Source organism: Pleurodeles waltl, chromosome 7 (assembly GCF_031143425.1).
Source record: "Pleurodeles waltl isolate 20211129_DDA chromosome 7, aPleWal1.hap1.20221129, whole genome shotgun sequence".
NCBI lineage: Eukaryota > Metazoa > Chordata > Amphibia > Caudata > Salamandridae > Pleurodeles > Pleurodeles waltl.
This window is the reverse complement of record NC_090446.1, coordinates 1,460,536,097-1,460,553,387: the sequence shown is the minus strand read 5'-3', so window position 1 is coordinate 1,460,553,387 and position 17,291 is coordinate 1,460,536,097. Positions and strand designations below refer to the sequence as shown.

At 47.1% G+C, this 17,291-nt stretch overlaps 1 protein-coding gene across 3 annotated transcripts in view; it reads left to right on the top strand.

Annotated features, from left to right (window-relative positions):
* Window positions 1–17,291, top strand: part of PROSER3 (proline and serine rich 3) — a 103,758-nt gene that overhangs the window by 52,542 nt on the left and 33,925 nt on the right. For 2 of the 3 annotated variants that reach the window (XM_069201131.1, XM_069201132.1), the window contains exons 7-10: window positions 1,459–1,541; window positions 2,849–2,982; window positions 6,385–6,581; window positions 8,425–9,519. In XM_069201131.1, coding sequence (XP_069057232.1) covers window positions 1,459–1,541; window positions 2,849–2,982; window positions 6,385–6,581; window positions 8,425–9,519 — 1,509 coding nt within the window. The remainder of the gene's footprint in view (window positions 1–1,458; window positions 1,542–2,848; window positions 2,983–6,384; window positions 6,582–8,424; window positions 9,520–17,291) is intronic. The other variant, XM_069201133.1, reaches the window with a different exon arrangement.

Below are 17,291 nucleotides of genomic sequence, written 5' to 3'. Positions count from 1 at the left end.
AGGAAGATTCTGCACGGTAAAACCAGGATCTTCATTCCCCCCCCCTTAAGTCTGCAAGAAGTAACAACCCCTCTTACAGCTTGTACGCAGAGCAGACATGGCCTTGCCAGCAGGTGATTGTGTCCAGTGTCACTGGGGTCACCAGCTTCTAGTCATAAGTAGCACTGGGCGGCTCCTGGCAGAGAGACCACCTTTAATTTCCAAGATGCCAGCCTTTTCTACCTGGCTGCCTGTGGGCGCCAACCAACTCGGTCATTGTACTGCTCACTGAGCAAGGATACTGATGAACAATAGAACAGCTGGGACCACAGGAAAGAGAGAACCCCCTGCCGGCTCTGGTAGTAACAGAGGGTCTTTGAAAGGGGTCTTGTGCTCAGATTGTCTATATGGGACCTTTTCCGGTTCTTCGTTATTTTGAGTTAATCTGAAAGATGTGGGACTATAAACCAGAAGGTGGGAATGCTTGGACAGTGGGATGGGAATAGAGAAGGGTAATCGAAGAAGGGGGTTTTGAATATACTTTACTCCGATAGTATTTACTGTGCAGCAGGTTCCATACCTGCTGTAGCCTCCACATTCTTTTGTAAACTGTGCAACCTCCCTTCTAGAGGTCTGGGAGAGGTAGAGTTGCAGCTCCTAGGTCAGCAGCACAGCCCAAGGTCTGTTTTACAAGTCAAGAAAAAATTGTGCATGAAAGGATCTAGCAATGCATTTAATTCCTGTTTCGCTGCTTTGGAATACCTCAAGGTTTGTCCTTTTACCACAAGCGCAAGAACCTTGGAAAGGATCCTTTCCACGTAGAAGGAACAGTTATAACAGTTCTCCAGAATGGGTATTTCTTTTTAAATGAACATGCAACCTTCCATCGCTCTTGGGCGAGGATATATCCCACCCATCTCACTCTACAAATCGAATCTGGGGAGGCTTGTTTGTTGCTGTGCATTGTGGGAGCCCATCCCATCCCATCCCATCCTTTGACGCCATTTGTTGTTTTCCGTGGGATACTTCAAAACATTTCTGCACTGTTAATGCTGTAGTCACACGTTTCAAACATTGTATGAAAGGTTATTTCTGAATGTTCCGAGATACTCCCTGGTCGTGGGTAATAATCCTAATGTATATGAACGTTACGAGGATACCTGTGCGGTGGAATAGTTGCTGCGGGTGAGGAAACCTTCCCTTCCTTCTCAAGGGTCAGTGAGATGAATCGACAGGTGCATTACAGTGGGTCCACAGATGCCTTGTTGGTTTCTCTGTCAAGAGTTTGTTCAATGTATATAAACGCAAAACCCCTAGAGGGGTCAAATAAGCCATGAGACTTCGTTTTTCAAGTTCCCTTAAAGAGTGGCACATGCCCCTGCCAGCACATGGTGATGCTGCTCCGGAGGGCACAGGACTGTAGTCACGGTTTACAGCTGGTGTGTTGGGCTCCTGAGTAAGATCTGTCTTTTGTTTCAGGGTGCTGGCACATCACAGCTGTGTACACCTGACCAGGAAACGCTGCGGCTCCAGGCGAGAGCTGCAAGGCTTCTGCAGAGAAGGTAAATGTTGCCTACTTTATTCTGGAGTTGATAATTGGCTCGGGTACCAGAGATGCTAATGGCGCCTGCCTCCTCTGCTCATGCATGCCTTTCGCTACTAGTTCAAGTTTAGTCCAGCCTCGCTCAGCTCACTGGCTCCGGTTCCTTTCAGCCTCCATTGCTCAGCCCTTCCACTGGGATGTCACAGGAGCACCCTTCATCATATGAATAGGGTTATACTTCAACAGCATAGCCAGAGATGATGCTATTGTATTATCAAAATTTGATTCCACAACATAATGTTTTTTTCTGCATGCAGTAGAAAGTGTATTCAGCGCCTACATATCCTTGCCGGTAACATGCGCTATTTAGATGTGGACAGTAGTAGGAAGCACTCCCATGACCATTTCATACTTGTTCCACCTCGTGACTACAACCTCATTAGTGTCTGTGCCACATGAATATCACCTGGGGGTTGTGTGTCAGCTTTCTGAAGCAAGCAGGGATCATTGGCTGCATTGTTAACACTAGGGCACCTCAGCGACACCCTGTCCAGGGGCCATGGGGATTTCATTGTCATAAAAAGGGTTTGTATATGTCTACTCATGTCTCCCCACTCCATCCCATCCATAGTGGTTGAAACCTGCCAAATGTCCACAGGTGTTTTTTTTATCAGTTTCTTTAAAAGCTCGAAACTAACAAGTCACATTAACCCATGAGAATGAAAGTGTTCATGGTATTGGCAGCTCTTTTGTGAATTGGCATGCTCTGTTTTGTATTTTATTTTTGTGTTTATTTTGCCAGTCGCATAAAATATGCTACTATCTGAAAGGTAGTGATTTACTTCATTGATTGACTCGGCATCTTTAAGCTTTTTTGAGGAATCAATAGCCCGGCATAAGACTTGCACTTGTTTGCTCCTTACTGGTGTCTGTTTGATTGCAGCTTATGACTAATCAACGTTGCATGTACTACTTTTGTTTGTGGTACAACAGGCTGCTTTTCAAAAAAACACTTCCACAATTTTAAGTATGCATTTGTGTGTTTAATACAATTGTTTGAACTTTTGCTATTTTAAGACCATTTTCCTGTTGCAGCAAAAATATTTGGACTGGATTCTATATCCATCAGACTGCTGAATTATACTTCATTCAACGTTAATACGCTGTCTGCATTATTCAGACTTATAAAATATTGTTATTGTACTTTACTGTGGTCCAGCATTCAGTAGTCTGTTTTCATTGTCAGAAGCATTGACCTTGGAAGTCAACAGGGTTGTGCTAAACTGCTTGTGTACTAACATGGTATTCTGTTATAATCTTTTTAAGTGAGTCTTCCCTCAGTAGTACCCCCCCAGTAAGTTCAGAGGGTCTAGGGTCATCTCCTCTTTCCGGTACCTCCCAGTCAGATGAGGACGCCATCAGAAAACCATTGCTTCGCTCCGTGGCAGACTTCTCAACAGGTAAGAAGCAGGATTTGGCCAGAGGCTACAAGCATTGGAAAGAAATTCTCTCCCTCGTTATACAATTCCGCAGGAGGAAGTAAGAATTCTCAAATGATATACACATTCTATTGAGACCATTTCCAGGTGCAGAAATGTCTTTCCTGATACTTCATGTCCACAGGAAGTAAGCGTTTCTCACCCTGCATTGACAACTCCTCAGAAGATAGTTCTCTGATGTGTACCTCATAGCATCTCCTACAGAACATGAAGTAAAATTCCCTCCCATTGCTTCTCAGAAGAAGCATCATTTCCCCACCTCCTATAGGAACTTCCACAATCTGAAGTAGGACTCCCTCACTTTGTAAATGCAAACCTGCACAACCACAGACCTGCCACCACCGACCCACCTGCCAGAGCTGGAAAAACATCACTGTAGATGACTGGGCTTCTGCCAGACTCGACTACACCAGGAGCTCGCAGAGAGCCATCAAGAACCTCAACACCTGGGTCATGGCATGCACTGTCACCCTGGCTCCCATCAAGCGCAACCCAATGGCAAGAGCCTGACCACATGCCAGCTGGTACACAGAGGAACTCAGTCTAACGAAACGCCGCTGCAAGGAACAGGAGCGATGATGGCACAAGTCAAGACACCATGAATAAAGACATCTACAAATCCGCCCTTAGATGCTACCACCAGCAGATACGGCACACCAGGCGCACAGATCTTACAGACCTCATTGACACCGGAACAAACAGCAGCAAGGAAATCTTCACCATTATGAAAGATTTCACCACTTTTCCTGCTGCCTCCAGCAACATCACCTCTGCTTGTAAGACCTTTGCAACAAGATCTCGGAGTTCTTCTCTAACAAAATACCCTCCATGCATGGCAACCTCAACCCCTCCATTCAGACCCCATCACCATCACAGCTCAACTTCTCATCATGGCGAAGACCCAACCCTGACTGTGTGGCCCGCCATCACCACTATTGAAACTGTTCACTGCGGGCCCTATCTGACCCTTGCCCCTCCACGCCTTCACCAAATGACTCCTACAGATCAGTGAAGCACTAACACCCATCCTTAACGTTTTCATCTGCTCAGCCACATTCCTGGACACCTGGAAACACGCCACCATCACTCCTCTGTTCAAGAAGCTATCTGTTGACCCAGCCACACTTTCCAACTACAGGCCCATCTACCTCCAACCATACCAGGTGAAGGTATTAGAGAAACTAGTCCACCCACACCTCACCAACCTCCTCACCAACAACTAGTTCCTTGCTGCCACACAGCTTGGATTCAGGCCCAACCACAGTACAGAACAACACTGATCTCCACCACAGACAATCTCAACATGATCCTGATGAAATAGACGTCATCCCTCATTCTCCTGGACCTCTCAGCAGCATTTAACATGGTCTTGAACCCCATCCTCATCAGGTGCCTGCATGAGATTGGCATTCATGGATCCACTGAATCTGCTCTTAATGAATAGACCACAAGCAGTCCACCTGGCACCTTACTCCTCAGAAGCCCACAAATTTATCTGTGGAGTTCCTCAAGGTTCATCGCTCAGCCCTACTCTCTTTAACACATACATAATCCCCCCCCCACACACACACACACATCCACATTCTCTCCTACGCCAATGACCTGCAACTTGTACTCTCGTTCTCTGACAGGACCCTCCAACATAAGAACAAGTTCACCGCCTGCATAACAAAAATCGCTAACTGGATGAAAGCTATCTCAAGCTCAACACTGACAAGGCAGAAGTAGTGATCTTCGGCAAGAACACCTTGCCATGGGACTCAAGCTAGTGGCTAGCTGAAATTGGACCCACGGCAGGAACCTTGAAATCCACATCAACGCAAACTGGACTTGACTGCACATGTCGGTGCATCCTGTTTCCACACCCTGAAGATGCTGAGGAAGATCTACAAATGGCTCCCAAGAGACAACAGAGAAACTGTCGCTCACACCAAAATTCCCAGCTAGTTGGACTATGGGAACACCCTCTTTGCTGAGATCACCAAGCCACTTACCAGAAGACTACAAACCATCCAGAACTCGGCAGCCACTGTCCTCCTCAACGTTCCACACAGAACTCGCATCAGACCACACCTCAGGGAGGTCCACTGGCTTCCGATACACAAACATGCTTTTTTCAAACTCTTCACGCACATCTAAGGCACTACACAACTTAGGCTTCACCCACCTTAACAGATGCATCTCCTTCCATCAACCACCCAGACACCTCAACTCCACAGGAGTCCTACTCGCACACATTCCTCTCATACACAGAAACTGATCAGGAGTACAGCAGGAGTTCTTACCTCAGTCCTAACGCATGGAACAGTCTCCACTCCACAAGAGCCTCCACCTCTGTTCTTGAATTCTGCAAGAAGCTAAAGACCTGATCTTTTTCAATTAACCAACCTCCCCTAGGCAAGGCTAGGCGCACACACCTGTTCAGCGGCAGGATATGCTTGCGAATAATAGTGCAGATTACACATGCAGACACCACTATAGGAAGGAGCTGAATCCTTTCATATCATATAGACTGTCCAATAGGAAGTAATAGAATTCTGTAAAGCCTTGATGATCCCTTCACAAATATGAACCAAGGTTCTCTGGCCAGATACATCTTCTTTTAAGAACCAGGATGTTCTAAACCTGAATAGATAATTCCTCATGTACATATAGAATTCACTAATTCTGTGAATATGTGAATAAATAGCTCTACAAATGAGTACTAGGGTTTATCAATCTGTAGATCACTGTGCAGGTTAGAGGTCTACTTTGGTATGAACCTGGATTTCTTGACCTTTTCCTTGACCAGCACTTGAGTTATCAAGGTCTATTACATGTGTGATGCCTTGTTTGTCTGTTGCAGAGACAGCACTTCCAATAGTGATGTACGCATAGTCTCAGTGTGTGGTGATGGGACTTTTTTGTGTTTATCTTCTGGGTTTTTTAATACTCCTGGGACTAGAAAGAGTGTCCCAGGAGAGAAAGTAATTTCTTTGTTTTTATTGTTGGCAGTTGTGTTTTTCGGTGTTTTGTGGAATTTTACAGTGTGTTCTTCCTGTGTGCACTTATTGGTGTGAGGTATCAAGGCTGAGTGTTGTAGCTTGGTGTTGATTATAGTTTGATGTTGGAAATTACAAGAGTTTGTCTGCCTTTCAAAGTGATTTTTCTACCACCTTTTTTGGTTGGTAATGGTTGGTAATGGAATGTATGTTTTAGTTTTGAAGGTTCTTTTTGGTTGGGAGAACATGACAGCCATGTTTTCATTAGCATTGTTTCCTAGTTTTAGAGATGGAACCAACTGGATATTTTTCCATTTAGTTTTCGGTTTTTAGTTTGTTTGCATGCTGCTTCTTTCATTGTGGTGTTGTCTTTTTTTGTCAGGACCCGTTGGCAGTCTCCAATTGCCCATCTCAGTGACACCTTACCAGCCTCTGCAGGTGCTGCCACCCTGCCGGCCAGAAGAAGACATATTGTTCCAGTGGCGTCTTCGCAGGAAGATGGAACAGGCGAGAGACGGGATCCTTCCTGTTAGCACCCGGAAGAAATCTCTCTCGCCACCAGTTCGCCTTTCCAAGCAGGTATGTGAACCCAGCCTGATTGTTTGCCTACTGAGACCAAATTCTAAGATGCAGTCAGGGTATCAACCACATAACACTATAGCATCCCATAAAAAGAAGATAGGTCAAAAGAGGAACAGGGCAGTGTGGCACAACCTTATTTACATTGAAGGCCCAAAACCTCACTGGCCCCCCCCCATAAAATAGAGCATCATGAACTATCACAGCGTTCTGAGGTACCAATAGCTGAGAAAGGGCGGGCTAGCTAGTAATCAGAGGCATCCCAGGCTACCATGACTAGTGGCCTGCATGTGTCAATGATCAAAGATGCATGCTAAGCTAACGAGAGAGCCCACTGCATCTTGGTCTACCCAAAAATCTGAAACTTCATGGGATGCTTCAAAAGCATATAGACATCCAAAGATAACAAAAAGGAGAAACCTGGTTATCCACAGAGCACAGGCACATCTTGGCAACCTAGAGCGTACATAGTCATTCTGAGACACACAGACAGCATACAGATATCCTGGATACCCAGTAGGCAGAGAGTCATCCAGGAGCCCAGAGAGCATGGAGACATCCTGGGCAACCCAGTCAATATAACCTGGAACTGCCCTTGTTGCCAGAACACCTAGCAGATAACTGGAGAGATCCCTATATACCCATGGAGCAGAGAACACTCCATGGATACCTGGAAAGCATGGATCCTCCATGAATACCTGGACAGCATGGATCAACCATTGATACCCAGAGAGCATGGACCGTCCCTACATACCCAGAGATCATGAAGGTTCCATAAATACACAGTTTCCATGATGGATCCCAATATATCCCAATAGCACTGAGGAATGGCCATAGTGTATGGCAACACCATAAACTACCCATAGATCAAATGATCAAATGGAGTCCAGGGCTTTCTACACAGTACAGGGACATCAGACTGTTCAGCGAGCAAGGGATAACCAGGTCTACACAGAGAATAAAAATACATCTTTGGGTATGCCAACAGTGCAGAAACATTCCTGGGTACACATAGAGTAGAGAGGCATCCTGAATTACTAGGATAGAGCATCCATGAAGCTACCTCCAGAGTATGAATCATTTCAGAGTACCCATAGAGTGCAGAGCTAACCTGTGATATCCAGAGAGCTAAATGAGCAAGCACCGTGACATTCCGGAGCAAATAGCTATCCACAGCTACCATTCTACTAAGAAAGCACAGAGCATCCCGGTTATCCAGAAAATATAGAGGCATCAGTGATATAGAAAGAAAGCACAATGCGGTCTCATGATCAAGAAAGCAGGGACACAGCCTAGGTTCCTAAGGAGTACAGTGACGTCCCAAGTTACGTTGAGAGCAGAGGCATCTTTGGCTACCCTAACTCCGCCATGGGTAAAGCAATTAAGGCAAAAATACCAAGCACTGTAAGGGCAGCAGTGAGCCTCATGTAGTGTGCAGGGATAGTATACTCCACGTTTTCACTGCAGTGCTAGAACTATCTTCACAGACCTAAAAGATAGTAACAGGGCTTGAGGAGGTACGCATGTAGCTAGGATGTTATAGGCAATACAATGAGAAACAAGGGGTAACGGTGGGACCTGGGCAGGACGGAAATGGAGTAGTACAGTGGTCCCTTCAGGGGAAGTAGAGGCCTCCGCTTCCTTGCAAATGTACAAACCCTGGGACCTGGGCAGGATGGTCATGGAGTAGGACAGTGGTTCCTTTGGGGGAAGTAGGGGCCTCAACTTCCCCAGAAGGGACATCTGTCCTACTCCATTAGAATGTTATGGGGCACGTCCTCCTCCTAAGGATTATAGTAGTTGGTCATTCCGACTGATTGATTTCTGCATGTTCTTTTGACAGGGTGCAGATGGACATGACGTAAAGGTGGTGGAGAGAGCGCTTCAGACAGGGCCTAGAGGTGACACCAGATGGGACAACGCGGCTGTAGCATCACCTGTGCCCCATGCGAAACGTCTGGCCTCTGGTGACTTTATCAGTTCTCAGCCTGTCCCGCCTCACCTGCACCATTTCTGTGACCTTCTACCCTGCCCCCACCAGGCTTCGCACCCCTTGGAGTCCAGAACAGGGAAAAGAAGAATGCACAGAGGTCAGCCTATAACTGATAGCAGACTGGAGCACAGCCAGCAGGCAGGCTCCCCCGATGAGGCCAGTTCTGAAGAGCTGTGCGAGAGCTCCATGGATGTCACTCCTTTGGAGCACACTCCAGTAGAACAGGGACGAGAGATCCGTACCACCAGGAATCAGGACCCTCAGGACACCTCCTCCACCTGGCTACCGGGAAAAGCACGCAGAGTCTATAGCTCCTCAGAAAGGCCGACTTCAATGCCAACAGCACACAGGACCTCCCAGAGGGACCAAGAATCATTCTCCAGAAGGCAGGAGTCTGAAGTTCAATGGACAAAGAAAGAGTCGGAGAAAAGATCATCAAAACCGACTGCTGCATGGAGAGAGAAACCTCAGGATGACCCTCTCGAAGGAACCCTCCACTCTCGCCGCAGGAGTGAGAGAATTGGACCTCTGCAGGACAGTACCAGCCAAAGAAAGAACTCTGATCACAGAGTGACCGAGAGAGAACTGGTTCCAGGGGAAGAGACTAGGGAAAGAGAAATCAGTCACCATAAGTCTACAAAAAGAGAGAGAGGGCCAGGGGGTGGGTCCTCCACACAAAAGATCACCCATCAGAATGGGAGCGAGAACCAGTGTGTGCTGGAAGCAGACACCAGGACACAAGAGACTGCCCACAAGAGGACCACAGAGAGAGCCAAGATGACCAAGGAAAAGTATTTCAGTCGCACTTCAAAGGATAGAGGAGCGCTGGAAGATGAGACTGGAGCCCATCACCCGGGGAGCGTAAAACATGGTCTGATCGACACCGGTGTCAGGAGGGGACATGGACAACCTGCTCGTTCTCCCATTCGCAGCGTCCTGGGACAGGTGAAAGAAGGGGACGGGATACCTTATGGGGCCACACTCTTGTATCTCCTGTCTCAGTCTCTTTCAGTCCTCCATGGTATTTTCTTCTCTTTCTACAGCTGTCTCTTTCTTATTCTAAATCTATTTCTGTCCTCTGTTCTTTAGTCTCTGTGTGGGTACAGCTACCTCTGTCAGTCCATTTCAATCCTCTAATCTTCAGTATAAGCCTGTGTAGAGCTGCTGCTCAATCCATCCACATCTAGCCTCTTATTTTACGGCTTGCCTATCTACATCTGCCCTCCCCGTCAATCTTAGGACAGTGTGTGTGTGTGTAGTCGCACCCTTGGTACAACCTCTTATATGGCAAGGACGTGTCCAGCACGTCCTAGTACTGGGAGCTGGGAATTCCTCTTGTGGCCACAGCAGAAGGATTCTCAATTGTAAAATCTCTCAGGTGAGCTAAAAGGTAAGAGCCCCTTTTCTCTTTGGATGACATCAGCACGCAGAGCAAAGCATGGATCGTCCTTGCACCCAGCTTCTGCCACTGTGATTACGGGGGCTCGTCTCTTCATTTGCTTGGGGCCCTAGCACCGGGCACAGGATGGGCCCCTTTGCCCTTACACCTGAGCCACGTAACAGCAGGGGCATGGAGTAGTGATGCAGGACGCAGACTCTGATGGTGCCCCTGGGGAACGAGACATGCATGTCCCTGGTACCCCCAGGCGTCCCATTCTTCTCCCAACCTCCAGTAAAGGCTTCAACCCGCAGCCGTGCCTGTCACCAGCGCTCTCTTCTTGGCCCGGGCTGTCACCGCCTGCGCTGAGGTTTTGGGATTTTTGTAATCGGGCACACTGTCCCAGTCTGCGCTGGGTGCACCTAATTAAGGTTACACTATCCCCCTGCCCCGCCTTCCCCCACCAACCCTGAAGCTCGGAGGACGAGAGAGAAAATTTTAAATGTAGATGCCTTTGGGCATGGTTTTGACCTATGGGCCAGCAGTGACTGGGTTAACCCTGTCTCCACCCTGCCCCCCACCCAACCCCCAATTCTTCCAGACCCGGATAGCTGAAAGACTATCTGGTGCCCCAGAGTAGGACCCAATGCTAAGATAGGATGACCACCTGGCATTGAGGCAAATTCTGAAGAGGACTGTAAAAAATTCAGGACTAAGGGTCAAAATTCAGGACAAAAATTCAGGACAAATGGTAAAAATTCAGGTAAAAAATTCAAGAACAAATGTCACTTTTACAGACACACGCAAGAGAGTCCATGCCTCACTATGTTGTCAGTGCATTTATTTACTTTTTCTTTAACACAGCACTATTTATTCACTGTGGTATTTTTGTGATTGCCCCCTGGTATGCTACATTCAGGTGTCACATTACGCCCTTGTTCAGTAGTAAATTAATGTCCTTCAGTACTGCGGCAAGGCCATCACCCCTACCCAAATCTACCCAATCTTTCTTGAAGAGAAAGTAACAGCAACATTTTGATTTATGTTTCTGAACATTTTAAAACCCCTGGCAAACAGTTTGTGACACATTAAGGTAATTAAAATTATGCTATCTTAAGCAAATTGAACAAAAACATCTGGCTTACCCCAGGCGCCCATGGACTTTCAATCTTAAAAAAATGTAAAGAGGCAGGGTGATGGTGTGGGCGGCAGTCTCACACCTAATGCCAGGATGTGGGGTACCCACAACTTGTCTGTAGTCTCACAGCACTAGAGTGTATGTCTGGGACTCTACATTTATCTCAGAAATGGGAGCCCGGACTACCAACCAAAGATAATAAAAGAGGAGGATGAAATCGAGATCAAATGGGAGATCCACGGCAAGTGATTCAAAGGGTTGTTGCTAAGAACTGGAATAATAAGTGTAGGAAGTTGGCTCTGTGTATATACTATTTCAAAGTAAGAAATAGCATGCACGGAGTCCAAGGGTTCCCCTTAGAGGTAAGATAGTGGCAAAAAGAGATAATTCTAATGCTCTATTTTGTGGTAGTGTGGTCGAGCAGTAGGCTTATCAGAGGGTAGTGTTAAGCATTTGTTGTACACACATAGGCAATAAATGAGGAACACACACTCCAAGACTTACTCCAGGCCAATAGGTTTTTATATTGAAAAATAAATTTTCTTAGTTTATTTTAAGAACCACAGGTTCATGATTTATAAGTAATACTTTAAATGAAAGGTATTTCACTTAAGTACTCTAGGAACTTTGAATAATCACAGTAGCATGTACAGTCTTGGTAATAATGGCAATAAGCTATTTTAAAAGTGGACACAGTGCAAAAATCAACAGTTCCTGGGGGATGTAAGTAATTGTTAAGTTCACAGGTAAGTAAAACACTTACAGGGTTCAAAGTTGGGTCCAAGGTAGCCCACCGTTGGGGGTTCAAGGCAATCCCAAAGTTACCACACCAGCAAGAAAGAAAGAAAGAACACTTTTATTCGGTATGAAAAAGTTCATCCATTACAGCAAATAATCACCAATACATTATTAATATACCAATAAAACCATATATGATAAAAACACCGATCATAGATCTGAACATATAAAAACCACATTCATAAAAAAACAATAAAATAGAAGAACTCATTCTAAAAACTCTACATTATTACGCCAGGTGATAGCTCCCTTCAAGAATGATCCCAGGCCCTTCCATACCAATATATCTGAGGCCATTTGTAACCACAGAAAAGCAGGACGATATTGCACGAAACCCTTGGGCCTTAGGAGAGGTAATAAAAAATGAGTTCTAAACGGTGCATAAAAAACACAAAACAATGTAAAATGGAGCAAGGTCTGATGGGACACCCCATCGCAGGGGCAAAGTCTAAAACATTTGTCCCCAAACTGACCTAGCGGGAAACACCAATTACTTCTAATGCTACCCAGGCGGAATCTAGTTATGAGAGACCTTTCCCTCACATCCTTTATTTCTAAAAGATAGCGCTCAGGGCCCACCCACATCTTTAACATGATGTAGTCCCTGATTGATTTTTTCCCTAAAGCCTCCCCCTCCCTTTTGGAGGCCTGTATTCTCAGAAAATTGTCCTTAACCCATTTCTTGTCATGGCTAGTCAGATCCTCGGGATAATCAAACAATTCAGGCCGCCCCAGGTCATGAGCCATCTTCCTTATGTGCATCAGCCAGGGAATATTCTTTACATTGTCGCAAGCCAAACAATCCCTTAGGATTTCCCTATTAAGAGTAGCATGTTCGTTACTCCAGATTGAAATCCATAGCAGAAGGGGAGCCAACTGGATAGTATCCGGCACAAACTCAAGCTCCAGTTCCAGGTGAAGGCAAAAACCAGGGATGTTTTGTCCAACTCCCAGGAGCCTTCTACAAAAGCGATTTTCTTCCACCGTAAGAGCTCGAGTATCCCTATACCCCCAAAGTGCCGTGCCATACAGCAGGACAGGAAGGCATTTCCGCCTATAGATTTCAAGCAGGGGCTTGATAGGTCTACTACCTACCCTTACAGCAAAGTCAAAAGCCGCACCAACTGTTGCATGGAAAAGCACAACCCTTCTGGCAATACAGGGTTTCCAGGATCCTTTCTCATCAAAAATGACCCCTAAGTATGGGAACTCATGGACCCTGCTAATAACTTGATCCTCCACCCTAAGCTCCCCCACCCTGCTCAGGGGTCTTCCACAAACCATAAAATGTGATTTCTTAAAATTGACCTCTAAACCCAAAGCTGACATAAAAGTAACATAAGCTCTAACTATTTCCCGGAGACCATTCATCGTGCGGGCCATGAGGACTGCGTCATCCGCGTACATCAGCACAGGGATATCAATACCCTTCACCTTTGGGACATCCCTACAGTGTTTCATCAAAAAATCAGACAGTCCATTTGTATATAGAAGGAACAAAGTAGGAGCCAGGACACACCCCTGACGCACACCTCTTGAAAGTTTAAAAGCCTCTGAGCATTCCCCATTAGGCCCTACCCTTACATTTGCAACTGTCCCAGAGTGGAGATATCGGAGCAGCTCTACAACATTAGGATCCAGACCTAAATGATTTAGCCTCTCCCATAAAATAGACCGGTTCACTTTATCAAAGGCACAGCTAAGGTCCATAAAAGCAAGATAAAGGGTACCTTTCCTGGCCTGCGTGTATTTACCGATCATCATCAGTAAGTTAAGACATTGTTCTCGCGTGCCGAGGCCTTCCCTAAAACCATACTGTTCCCGGCTTAAGATGTCATTTCCTATCATCCAGGCCTCCAGACGCCTTAGAATGATATGTCCCAGAATCTCCGCAGTGAGTCCAGGAGGGATATAGGGCGATAAGACTTAGGGTCATTGCGATCGCCCTTTTTAAACACTGGGACAATACATGCCAGTCTCCAAGAGGCAGGAATGCCCACAGTAACTGCTGCATTGAGAACATTTAGGAGAATAGGTGCCCATAGCTCACCAGCAGCTAAGGGCCGGTTAGGTGCAGAGGTCAAAGAGGTGCCCAAAACACATAGGCTTCAATGGAGAACAGGGGTGCCCCTGTTCCAGTCTGCCAGCAGGTGAGTACCCGCCTCCTTGGGGGGCAGACCAGGGGGGTTTTGTAGGGCACCGGGGGGGACACAAGCAGGCACAGAAAGTACACCCTTAGTGGCACAGGGGCGGCCGGGTGCAGAGTGCAAACAGGCGTCGGGTTTTGTATTGAAAGCAATGGGGAGACCCGAGGGTCTCTTCAACGATGAGGCAGGCACAGGGGGGCTCCTCGGGGTAGCCACCATCTGGGCTAGGCAGAGGGTCACCTGGGGGTCACTCCCTTACTGGAGTTCAGTTCCTTCAGGTCCTGGGGGCTGCGGGCGCAGTGTTGGTTCCAGGCGTCGGGTCCCTTGTTACAGGCAGTCGTGGTCAGGAGGAGCCTCAGGATTCCCTCTGCAGGCATCGCTGTGGGGGCTCAGGGGGGTCGTCTCTGGCTACTCATGGGCTCGCAGTCGCCGGGGAGTCCTCCCTGTAGTGTTGGTTTTCCGCAGGTCGAGCCAGGGGTGTCGGGTGCAGAGTGGAAAGTCTCACGCTTCTGGCGGGAAACATGAAATCTTTAAAGTTGTTTCTTTGTTGCAAGAAAGTTACAGGTTGTTGAACAGGGCCTCTGTTCACGGGAGTTTCTTGGTCATTGGTTGCAGGGCAGTCCTCTAAGGCTTCAGAGGTCGCTGGTCCCTGTTGGATGCATCGCTGTTGCAGTTTTCTTCGAAGTTGGGAGACAGGCCGGTAGGGCTGGGGCCAAAGCAGTTGTTGTCTCAGTCTTCACTGCAGGGCTTCAGGTCAGCAGTCCTTGTTGTTAAGGTTGCAGGAATCTAGTTTCCTAGGTTCTGGGGTGCCCCTAAATACTGAATTTAGGGGTGTGTTTAGGTCTGGGAGGGCAGTAGCCAATGGCTACTGTCCTTGAGGGTGGCTACACCCTCTTTGTGCCTCCTTCCTGAGGGGAGGGGGGCACATCCCTATTCCTATTGGGGGAATCCTCCAAAACCAATATGGAGGATTTCTAAAGGCAGGGGTCTTCTCAGCTCAGGGCACCTTAGGGGCTGTCCTGACTGGTGGGTGACTCCTCCTTGTTTTTCTCATTATCTCCCCTGGACTTGCCACCAAAAGTGGGGGCTGTGTCCAGGGGGCGTGCATCTTCACTAGCTGGAGTGCCCTGGGGCATTGTAACACGAAGCCTGGGCCTTTGAGGCTCACTGCTAGGTGTTACAGTTCCTGCAGGGGGGAGGTGTTAAGGGTTTTGAAGGCTTTTGTTTCAGTCCTCCAAGAGCACAAAGGCTCTCACCCCAGGGGGCCAGAAACTCGTCTCTCAGCAGCAGGCTGGCACAGACCAATCAGTCCTGCACTGAAGGATTGGGTAAAGTACAGGGGGCATCTCTAAGATGCCCTCTGTGTGCATTTTTTAATAAATCAGACACTGGCATCAGTGTGGGTTTATTAATCTGAGAAGCTTGATACCAAACTTCCCAGTATTCAGTGTAGCCATTATGGAGCTGTGGAGTTCGTTTTTGACAAACTCCCAGACCATATACTTAATATGGCCACACTGTACTTACAATGTCTAAGAATAGACTTAGACACAGTAGGGGCATATTGCTCATGGAGCTATGCCCTCACCTGTGGTATAGTGCACCCTGCCTTAGGGCTGTAAGGCCTGCTAGAGGGGTGACTTACCTATGCCACAGGTAGCATTTTGTGTGCATGGCATCCTGAGGGGGATGCCATGTCGCCTTTGCCTTTTTCTCCGCACCAACACACACAATCTGCAATGGTAGTGTGCATGTGTTAGGTGAGGGGTCCCTTAGGGTGGCACAACATATGCTGCAGCCCCTAGTGACCTTCCCTGGTCACAGGGCCCTTGGTACCACTGGTACCTTTTACAAGGGACTTATCTGTGTGCCAGGGGTGTGCCAATTGTGGGAACAATGGTACATTTTAGGTGAAAGAACACTGGTGCTGGGGCCTGGTTAGCAGGGTCCCAGCACACTTCTCAATCAAGTTAGCATTAGTATCAGGCAAAAAGTGGGGGGTAACTGCAACAGGGAGACTTTTCCTTACAATAAGGAAGAGAAGAACAAGGTGGGGCAATTCCTAAAATCAGACAAGATGGGTCCACCAAGACTGTTGGAAGGCACTGGGTACCTGGGGAGTTGTCTCTGCACACTGGAGAGAAACAGAAGAGGCCACTGTCAAGTGGTTGAACAAGCAACACCCATCCACCTTGGCAAACTCTTCTGGTGCAATGGTCCGCTGTTCGTGCTTATGAGGGTGAGCAGGGGCCAGACCCCTTGCAAGGTTGTGCAAGGCAATTACCCACTTTGTCCTTGTCTTTAACTGGTTTTGAAATTGAGCAAAAGCAAAACTAGTGATCTGGGTTATCCCTAAATGTCAAAGTACACATAGAATCTTCAAAATATTTGGGATGTAAATTACACAAACAAAATGTAAATATTTTAAAATGTAATTAGTGTTTCTTTAACATATGGCACTGTTTTCCCCTTTACTTACAATTAGATCTCAGATTCAACTGGGAACCAGTTATCTTTTGATACCTAGTGATTAATATCTACCAGTCTCCCACAGATTTGCTGGATGGAAATCTCTGCAGAGCGAACGGTCCCTCCAAGCCCAGTTTGCTTTTTGGTCTTCTCTTCTGCTTTCTGTAGTGGGCCACATAGCACTAGTGAAGATGGTGTGCTACCCCAATGATAGTATTATTTTGCAAACCTTCCCCTGCTCGTCCTTCATTCCCTCTTCAGACATACCACACATCTGATTTGGTTGCTGCGGTGCCGTCGGGTAGCTCTTTCCACTCTAAAGCTACCTGTAACTGCAGATGGGTGAGGCATTCTCGACTTAGAATGCTATTATTCAGCTGCACGGGTCCAGTCGGTGGCTCGCTGGCTTTCTGCCCCCCTCCCTGCATGAGATGGGGTTTACCAGTAAAGACTTTTAAGGAAGGCTTAATGCACTGCTCATTGTTTCCTACTAACCGTTCCACAGATCACCATCCGGGGTTATCACGCACAGCTTTCTCTTGCCTTGCTAGAACCTGTAAACTCACTGACATGAAGAAACTCTATGCTCCTGCACTACCTTTTGCTAAGCCTTCCCACTCGCACAGGACGGCTGTGCTCTGAGCAACTCCATCAGTGGCATGCTGCAGGTATCTTAAAATTGGAGGATTTGTTTCTGAACGCCGACCTACTAAATTTCCAGACCTTGTGGCAGACTACCATCTCCACCCTGGTCAACTCCTTACTTAAAACCACCGTAAATAATCAT